Source organism: Trachypithecus francoisi, unplaced genomic scaffold (genome assembly GCF_009764315.1).
Source record: "Trachypithecus francoisi isolate TF-2019V2 unplaced genomic scaffold, Tfra_2.0 Lachesis_group21, whole genome shotgun sequence".
Classification (NCBI taxonomy): Eukaryota; Metazoa; Chordata; class Mammalia; order Primates; family Cercopithecidae; genus Trachypithecus; species Trachypithecus francoisi.
This window is the reverse complement of record NW_022681467.1, coordinates 5,919,783-5,929,922: the sequence shown is the minus strand read 5'-3', so window position 1 is coordinate 5,929,922 and position 10,140 is coordinate 5,919,783. Positions and strand designations below refer to the sequence as shown.

At 56.1% G+C, this 10,140-nt stretch overlaps 1 protein-coding gene across 1 annotated transcript; it reads left to right on the top strand.

The window, feature by feature from the left end:
- The first annotated feature begins 4,492 nt into the window (after positions 1–4,492).
- INSM1 (INSM transcriptional repressor 1) lies at positions 4,493–7,346 on the top strand. Its single transcript, XM_033185468.1, has one exon. The coding sequence runs from the start codon at positions 4,651–4,653 to the stop codon at positions 6,193–6,195; it is 1,545 nt and encodes a 514-aa protein (XP_033041359.1). The 5' UTR covers positions 4,493–4,650; the 3' UTR covers positions 6,196–7,346.
- Positions 7,347–10,140: the final 2,794 nt, after the last annotated feature.

Genomic DNA, 10,140 nt, shown 5'->3' with positions numbered 1-10,140 from the left:
GAGAGCAGGGACGGGAGAAGAGGGAAAGGCGGAGGGGAGAGGAACTGCGGTGGTGGGGGAGGAGCACCCCCTAACCCCATAGCAAAAACGCACACCAAGGTAGCAAGTATGCCCTTGTGGCCCCCAGGAGCCTGGCTGCCTCTTCGTCCTCCTACGGCAGGCGAGGTGGGGTGCAGGTGTGAGTGGGGTGGGAGGAAGGGGAAAGGATCGGGGTCGCCGCGGCCTTTCTGGTCAGTTTCGCTGGGTTTTGTCAGTTCCGTTTGAGACCGAGGCGCACGGACCAGCTGCCGCCAGCACTTCACAGGTGGAGGTCACCTCCTGCACCCCAAGTTCAATGTCATCCCAATGAGTCCAGTGCCGTCCTGATTCTCCCTGACCTAATTCCCTGGTTATGACTTTCTCACCTTCCAGGCTTCGCCTCTGCCAGCTTTCGCCGACACCGCCCTTCCCGCCGCCCGCCCGGGCCTTCCTGCCCGCTCTCCTCCCTCCCTAGCCCGACGGTCCCACCGAGGCAAAAACAAACAGCCCTGAGGGCACTTCAAGGAGCGTGCAGTGGTCCCGACGGTACTCTCGGGGGGATAAAAGGGGCGGCCAGTCACGCCGTCGGTCCCCGGCCGAATAATGGGCGCGCAGCAGATTGCCAGGGGGCACTTGAAACTCGAGGGGAGGGAAATACTTGAGCGCGGTCCCTCCCCGCGAGGGCGCACGGCGCAGCCTCGCGGATCGTCCCTTGTTCGCTCTCTTTCATGCACTCTCCTTTTGTGTGGAATTATTTAAACGGGAGATCCCTGGCAGCTTTATGCTAATGAGCGGAACAAAGGCAACGGCCCGCGGGCGGGAGGCCCGGAAGGTGCCTGGGGCCGGGCCGGGCGGGGTGGCGGGCTGCGCGTGTCTCTCGCGTGCCCCTGGGACTGACACAACAACCCCTCATTCCTGCAAATACAAAGCCTCTCACCGGCTCGGGTCCGGCGCGCCAGGCGCAGGGAGGCGCTGGTCCCTCCGGGCGGCGGGCACTGCAGCGGCAACGTACGGTTCCTGCCCAGTTGTGGCTCCAGGGACTGAGGGCCGGGAGTAGGGGCTTCTGTGAAGCCAGAAGAGAAGTCTGCAGCAGAGTGGGGATGGGGGGCGCTGACAACTGCCCCCCAACGCCGACGTCTCCAAACGCGCTACCCCCTGTGGGGTGAGAATGCGGGCCCGCCCGGCTCCTCCCGTGAGGCGAGGGCGGCCTGTTCTAGACACCCCAAGGAGCCAACTCCTCCATAGAAGTTCCCTGCTTCTGCTCTTATTTCCAAGCTTCGCGCTTTCTACAAACTCCCAGTTGCCTTGACTTTGATTTCCAGCCGTGGTGAGGGTCACAGTGAAACCCGGCGCGCGCCCCGACGGCATCCCGCACACCAGGATAGGAGAAATTGCAGCGCCTGTGGCCTCGGGCTCCGCAGTGGTCAGAGGAAGAACCCACCGCGGGGTCCGCAAGGGCAAGAAATGCAGAGGCCCGGGATTTTTCCAAAGCGCTGTCCAGGACCCCGAAGGAAGGGGAGGAGTCGCCTAAAGCCCGGGAAGGACACTTAGGTGTCTGCCTTGGATCCTTATGCTCACTGACTTTGGCGAAGTCCCCCTGGAGGGGTGCAAATCCACGCTGTTTCCCCCAACTTAACTTCACGCGGCCCCTTCTCCGACTCGCGTGCGCTAAGGCCGCGTCGGGGGCGCAGTGTGGTGGCGCTTTGCTCTTCTCAAGCGAAGACAAGTATCTCGACCCGATGTTCCCATCCATGAGGGCACACAGGTTCTGAGAAAATCACGCAGAAGGCGGCTGCGATCCACGACCCAGGCTGGGCTACACCTGCTTGGAGGACGCTGGTGTGTGCTTGCGCGCACGGGCAGCCCAATTCCTTCCCAGCCCCAGGTGGTGAAATTAGTTTTCAATACTAGTACCTTTCAAGTTTCCATTTATTTTGACTGACCCGTCTGAAAGCAGATTTCATTTAGGCTGGCAAGACTAGAAGCCACAAATAAAGACAAAGAAACAGATTCATTGAATCTCAGTATCTCAGTAGCGTTCAATAGATTCCCTTGGCTAAATTCAGAGCCCTGTTTGAATTCACTCAGGCAAGAATTGTTTTATTTTTTTGTTGGTAGCGGTACCGGTTCCCCATCCCCACGGCTTATTTACAATTATGGGTGTTGTTGTTTTTAAAGGATTCACAAGGTGACTAACTCTCTGTTATCTGTTGAATAGAAGGAGTGTTACATATGCAAGACCGAATGTAGCAGGCCGAGCCCCCGCCCTGTACTATTCTCCAATCCAGATGGGATTCGTGATTAGAAAATAAAATTGGCCAAAGCTGTCTCGGAATCCTTTTCCCACTTCTAATTTCATCAGCACTATTAATCAGCGCTCAAAAGAGCAAGGAAATAACATCAGTTACTTTAAGATAGAAATATATTTATAAATTTTAGATAAACTCATTTTAAGATTTCTAACTTCTGGGGAGACTAGCACTCACCACAGCATTTTAAAAACTAGGGTGAGACTTGTCAAAATATATTTCACTATATGCATTCTTCCCTTTTCAGTGTGTGGATTAAAATATTACAAACAAAATTATCAAATATCTTTCCCTTGATTAACCAACTTGATTAACCCCTTAATTAACTAAGCCTAACAACAGTCCCCATCACAACTTATGACTCATGTGGACTCTATTTTTACATGTTTAATTTCTACGCCAGGGTATTTTCAGAGGGAAAATCCAAAACAATTAAATACCTTCAGTGGAATTAAGCATAAGTAAAACTCAGCAAAATCTGTCTGGTATAGAGCTTTGCAGAAAAATGTTTCCTTCTCTTTCAATAAAGTGACATTTTCCTCAGAGCGTATGACATTTTATATGGCTTGGCTATTTGTTCCCCAGTGTTGGACGATCAGGGTCACTACGCACTGGTGGGGTTCTCTGCCCTGTCCCCCGGAGATTCTGCCTTTTGTGTTTCCTCGGGGCTGGGCTGGACAGAGGATGGAGGCAGGCGGCCCAGTCTGGGTCCAAACGGAACGGCAGCGGAGGTGGGGGTGGGGGGAGTCTTCGCTGTTGTCTTTTCCTGGTGGCACAGGGGAGGCGGCTTGTCCTCTCCGAGGCCTCAGTCTGCCTCAGAGGACAGATTGCCCCCCTCCCCCCGTCCAGCACGCGTCTCTTTTGCGTCCAGATTGGCCGCGACCGGAGCTCAATAGCGGGAGGTTAATTTCCTTCACAAAGGTGAAGGGGCCACGGCTCCGTGGGGGCTGCGCCCAGACAGGCGGCCCCTTTATTCCGCAGCGCCTTGATTGGAGCCCTTGATTTAGCATCTGATGTCAACCGGCAAACAAAATGCCCGCTCGGAATGAAAATGCATGAGGCCGCGCGGGGAGGAGGAAACCAACTTCATTGGGGCGCAAGAGGCCGATCGCGCGTTTCGGGCTTCGGCCAACTCCACCCGGATTAACCCAGCCCTGGACCACGCGGAGGCTCTGGGCGGCCTGGGCCAGGCCACGCCAAAGCTGCCATTCCCGAACCTCCAAGAATCCAAAAGTTCAGAAATTCACGTTCCTTTGGGAACCCAGCCCAGCCCCGCGCTCCAATCCCGCGCTTTCTGGAGACTGAGAAGGCCGCGTCAATTCCTTCTCAAACTCAAAAAGAAACCTTCCTAGCCCGTGGGCGCGCGGAGGCTGTGAGCACAAACATCGCCCTCGGCCACTGCGACAAGGCTGGGTCCCCTGTCGACACTCGGAACGCCGGGGAACCCTTTTGCTTGGCCTCTTGGGTCCAACGGCCCATCCGTCCGAGGTCCTGGCGGAGGCTCTTGGCCGTAGGGACCCCGCTGCTCTCGGATTCTTGTTTATTTCCCAAACACCACGCGGAGCCACAGCGCCTCCGCGGATGCCCTGATAGCTGACGCCCCGCTCTCCCACGCACCGCCCTGGCGCGCCCCTGCCCCCACCCAATCAGCGTGCACAACTTCCCCCTAGGCTCCGGCTCGCGGATTGAACCCTCCTGACATATTTGGGGCCATTCTTCTCCTTTGTTGCTATTTTGCTCGCGACCCGCGGGTAATCCCCGCGCGGGAGGGGGGCGTGCATTGTCGCGCTGATGGACGGGCCCATTTGGCGGCTCCGCGCCCCCCGTAGGAGAGACACAAAGCCCAGGCACGTGCGCCTCCCCATAGAGAAGCAGTAGACCGTGAAGGGAGGCGGGGCCGGGCGTGTGCCGGGACCGGGCGGGGCGGCGGCGCCGGGCGGGGCGGCCAAGGGGCGCGCGCGGGGGCCCCGCGCCCTCAGGTACATCTGCCGCACCTACCGGGCGACCCCCGAGTCCCGGCCCCCTTTTGGCCGCCCCATCGCCCTCCCACCCTGCCAGGCCGAGGAGCTGCGGGCGCGCTGATTGGCTCCGGGGGAAGCGGGAGGCGAGAACAATGGCCCCCTCCCCCCGTTAAAAGGGAGCGGCTGCCGGGCCCGGGGACAGGGACGCGCGTGCAGGGCGCAGAGCTGGGCCGAGCCGCCGCCGGCGTCACGCGAGTCCCCCAGCCGCCGCGCCCGGGCAATGGGCCGGGGGCACTGAGGGCCGCCGGGGCCGAGCGCGGAGGGCAGACCGAGCCAGTGCCGTGCCCTCGGGCCGCGCCAACATGCCCCGCGGCTTCCTGGTGAAGCGCAGTAAGAAGTCCACGCCCGTGTCCTACCGGGTCCGCGGCGGCGAGGACGGCGACCGCGTGCTGCTGCTCTCGCCCGGCTGCGGGGACGCCCGCGCCGAGCCCCCGGCGCCGAGCCCGGGCCCCGGGCCGCTGTCGCCGCCGCCGCCCGCGGAGCGCGCCCATGCAGCGCTCGCCGCCGCGCTCGCCTGCGCGCCTGGGCCGCCGCCACCCCCGCCGGGCCCGCGGGCCGCGCACTTCGGCAACCCCGAGGCCGCGCACCCCGCGCCGCTCTACAGCCCCACGCGGCCCGTGAGCCGCGAGCACGAGAAGCACAAGTACTTCGAACGCAGCTTCAACCTGGGCTCGCCGGTCTCGGCCGAGTCCTTCCCCACGCCCACCGCGCTGCTCGGAGGAGGCGGCGGCGGCGGCGCGAGCGGAGCGGGCGGCGGCGGCACCTGCGGCGGCGACGCGCTGCTCTTCGCGCCCGCCGAGCTCAAGATGGGCACCGCGTTCTCGGCTGGCGCCGAGGCGGCCCGCGGCCCAGGCCCCGGCCCTCCACTGCCCCCCGCCGCCGCCCTGCGGCCCCCGGGAAAGCGGCCCCCGCCCCCCGCCGCCGCCGCCGCCGCCGAGCCGCCCGCCAAGGCAGTCAAGGCCCCGGGCGCCAAGAAGCCCAAGGCCATCCGCAAGCTGCACTTCGAGGACGAGGTGACCACGTCGCCCGTGCTGGGGCTCAAGATCAAGGAGGGCCCAGTGGAGGCGCCGCGGGGCCGCGCGGGGGGCGCGGCGCGGCCGCTGGGCGAGTTCATCTGCCAGCTGTGCAAGGAGGAGTACGCCGACCCGTTCGCGCTGGCGCAGCACAAGTGCTCGCGCATCGTGCGTGTGGAGTACCGCTGCCCCGAGTGCGCCAAGGTCTTCAGCTGCCCGGCCAACCTGGCTTCGCACCGCCGCTGGCACAAACCGCGGCCCGCGCCCTCCGCCGCCGCCCGCGCGCCGGAGCCGGAAGCCGCAGCCAGGGCTGAGGCGCGGGAGGCACCCGGCGGCAGCAGCGACCGGGATACGCCGAGCCCCGGCGGCGTATCCGAGTCGGGCTCCGAGGACGGGCTCTACGAGTGCCATCACTGCGCCAAGAAGTTCCGCCGCCAGGCCTACCTACGCAAGCACCTGCTGGCGCACCACCAGGCGCTGCAGGCCAAGGGCGCGCCGCCAGCGCCCCCGGCCGAGGACCTACTGGCCTTGTACCCCGGGCCTGACGAGAAGGCGCCCCAGGAGGCGGCCGGCGACGGTGAGGCAGCAGGCGTGCTGGGCCTGAGTGCGTCCGCCGAGTGCCACCTGTGCCCAGTGTGCGGGGAGTCGTTCCCCAGCAAGGGTGCCCAGGAGCGCCACCTGCGCCTGCTGCACGCCGCCCAGGTGTTCCCCTGCAAGTACTGCCCGGCCACCTTCTACAGCTCGCCTGGCCTTACGCGGCACATCAACAAGTGCCACCCATCCGAAAACAGACAGGTGATCCTCCTGCAGGTGCCCGTGCGCCCGGCCTGCTAGAGCGCGCCCTCCACCCCGGCCCCCCGAACTGTGCCTTCGCTTGGAGACCCACAAAGAGAGTGCGCCCTGCACGCCCCGAACCCCAGTCCGCGCTGTGGGAGCCTCGCCCCCGCCCCACCGAGTGAAAGTGTCGTCTCCGCTTCTCTCGGTGTGGCGTGACGGTAACCCCATCCTCTCGTTTTGACTCCTTTTGGAACCCCCACTTTTACGTTGTGTCCCCCCACCTCCCCCATGGCGCAACAGGAATCAGTCTCTTTCTGTACAAGGGAGAAAAGCTGTACGCGTTTGTCTAGTGGTTGGAAGCCTCCCCTTGGCGGGGAGAAGCTGTTTTTCTTGCTAGTATTCGCTGTGTTCATGGTCTAGAAATGCGGTCTACTCTCGCCTCGCGTACCAATCTCTGCTCTCTATGTATGTAGCGTACGGGTTGTTTTGGGTGAATCTTGAGGAATAAATGCCTTTATATTTCACAGGCTGTAAATTGAACTTCCCACACGATTAGCTTTATTATGGCTTGTGAACTGCTGGAGTCTGGCTTTACCTTTTTGTATGTGAACAAATCAAATTGCTTAAAAAAGAGTTTTCTTTAGTATAGCCACAAATGCCTTGAACTGTTGTCTGGGATTGTTTTTGGGGGGAGGGAGGGAGTGTTCCGAAGATGCTGTAGTAACTGCCTCAGTGTTTCACGTAAGACTTTTTGGTTTGATCATCTGATCATCTTTGTTGAGGTAGGACTATCCGTTCCCTCTAAATGTATATGTTGATTTATGCGTAATTGTTATTTATTCTTTATTTATTTATATTAATTATGAAGATTATGATATTATTTGATTGCAGATTTTTTTGGTGCGCTGCCCCCTCCCCACCCTGCCACTCTTGACATTCCACTGTGCGTTTTAGAAGAGAGCCTTTTTCTAAAGGGATCTGCTTAAAGTTTTAACTTTTATACCTATCTGAGTGAATGACAGACAACCTACCATTTATTCTGCTTCGAGGGTCCCCAGGGCCCTTACAACTGACAGCTCTTACTTTTAAATGCAATCTCTTTTCTACATACATTATTTTCTTAATTGTTAGCTATTTATAGAAAGCTTCAATAGAACTGTTTCAACTGTATAACTATTTACTATTCAAATAAAATATTTTCAAAGTCACAGTGTGGTGGCCTGATTTCTGCATCACATGCTTTCAGGATGAATTTAAAATAGAGCTTCTGATGGTCTCTTAAAAGCTAACTTTATTTTTTATCAGGAAAGAGGGAACCACCACCATCAGCACGGTGGTGGGTTTTCAGAGCTGAACCTCAGCTGCGGGACTCTGCCCTTCTGGCAGCCTGAGGGTATAGCCTTGGTAGCGGCTGGCTGAAACAAGCCTCGTTGGGGTCCTTAATAATGTGCCAGGAGGCGGGTTAGAATGAAGGCCCTGGGCATCTTTTCAGATAAATCTAGATCAGTGTCCCTAAGAAGCTGTTCTTTTCATTCTACTTTCATTTAGCAAGTGCTTCATTTCCCAAAAATTTGGGGCTCAGGGTGATAGTAATTCCTCAAATAAATAAAGCCGGGAGTTTTTGTTCCTGAGTCAACTACAAGAAAGGAGAAGTGACTTTACCGTTAGATTTGCAAAGCACGGGCAGCAACCCGATTCACATTTGGATGCCATGGGAAGTTAAGCAACTGGGGGCAAGGGTTTAGAAATAATTTTCCAATCAGGTGAGCGGTCTGTTTGCGGGGAAAATGGAACACCATCTGTTTGGGGTATTAAATTTAATAACAGGTAATTACAATGTTTTCCGTTACGTGTCACTCAGCTCTTTGAAGAACAATTCTGACTCTCAACAGTGAGTATTTTGGGTTGTTTTCCACTGTCTTGGAAACATTTGATGAAGGAGCTGTGCTGAACCTCACAATTGTGCATGTGTGTGTTCCCTTCCTTTTGTGAGTTTTCGCTGATGTTTTTTTTTTTTTTTTCCTGAGGCCCGCTAAATCTAACATTTGCCTGCCAAAGATATTTTAGAAAATGCACAGTAAAAGGATTTGCATCTCCAAAGAGGAGCTGGAATGAGGCTGGGAAGGGCAGTCCATGAGGCACTTGGAAGGACAAACTGAGGAAAGAGATGATTTTCAGATTGTGAGCCTCAAGTTTTCTGTGGGACAGGGTTTAGCCAAAGGCTCAGCCAGCAGGAATGTGGAATATTCCTCACTTTGTGAGGCCCTGGAAACAGCCTTCGAATAACAATGAAGGAGAAACCTCTACAGGTAAGTTGCCTCCCGGACAAATTGCATGTAGCTTTTTATCACTGATGACTACATATTTTACCAGTTTGGAAACTAACAAAAAGCTCAGGGCTGGTACAATAGGAAAGCACAGGGACAGAGCAGCATTGATAACATCCTGAAAACTTTGACTGAAACAAAGAAAAACTCAAATGTGTGGGCTGATAGCTGCTGCTTCTCCCCTCCTGCAACAGTAATACGGGAGCATGGGAGCATTGAAAATACTCTCTCAGAGTTACACCAAACGTTAAAAGATATCCCAAACTGAGGGTCAGAGTATTCACGTTCTCTGGCAATAAAAAGTTTCCTTAAAAACTGGAAGATGAGCTGCATATGGCAAGTCCAGACTCGTCTGCAGGAATGGTAGCTTGTAACTACATTGGGCTCACTGTGGTTCTTGTCCGTAATCACAAAACATGAATTCATCTAAGATCCACCCTTATGAGGGTAAATATAATTTGGTTGTTCACAAACATGTCCCTTCATCCCCCGTGGAAATTTATTCCAATGGACCAAATATATCTTTTCTAAAATGGAATCCAAAGTATCTATGTGAGATACTAAATGAAACTGTATAGTAAATGGAGTTGAAGGCAATGAAACAGTGTAGAAATAGACAAACTTGGTCAATTTCTATCATAGTAACACAACATAAGTTAACAGAATAGGGGAGGGAATCAGGCTCTTCTCCCCTTTTTCTTGCCTCCCTGAATAATATGTTCACAAGGTTCCTATTCAAGAACATCACGTTGAAACGCACACACTTTTTAACAAATCTGTGAAGGAGGCTGTGGGCATTCCATGTGCTCTGGAGCTGCTGCAAGCTGGGAAGGCCATCCATGGAAACTGCCCGACAATCCCATACCATCCCACAGCAGGGATTTGGTGGTGAGAGGCCCAGGGGGTCAGGAAAAGTAGCAAGGTTAAGGAGGGAGGAGCTAAAAGAGGGAAGAAATAAAGGAAGAGATTTGATTTTTGCCAGTGCCTTCACCCTTCTCTACTTCCATACAAATGTGGTATAATAAAAAACAATAGGCTGTTCAGCATTCCTTTGGTTCCACAATGAGCCTGTGGCTAGAACAGCTGCACGCCATGCTGGTTGAGCCCTTTCTTCAGAGTTACTAATGTCCTCTGGAGGCAGTTCCCCGGTTGCCTGCTTTGCCTTTTCCCTGGAGGCCTGGAAATGCTGGGGTTCTTGCCACCCTCAGAGCAGGAACGTTGTACTGGCAAGAGTCTGACTTGGGTGAGTCACTCGGAGGCCTGTGCTTGGAGGCACGCCTTCCTTCTGTGTAGAACCATGGACTGAGTGATCGCACCTTTCAGCTGATCCTGGGCCTGTCGCTGGGTTTCATCTGGGAGTACCCAGATCTTGCAGAACAGAAATGAAGCCAGGAGGCTGGCTGGACTCCAGCTGCACAAGGGCACCTGTGGGCATGTTGGGGTCCTGCAGAGACCTGGGTGTGCAACATCGGCCAGGGCAACACTAGCCACGGGTGGATGCACCTGGCATGTCCGTGCCCGGATGCTGCCGAGGAGGGTGTGACATTTCTCATCGGCTTCCCTTTGCTCTGTGAGTGGCTGTCTCCTCCCTTAGTTGGGCTGAACTCCACAGCCATCCACAGAGTCTTCAAAACAAAGCAGAAGCGTCTCCTAACCACCCTGAGTGACCTGATAA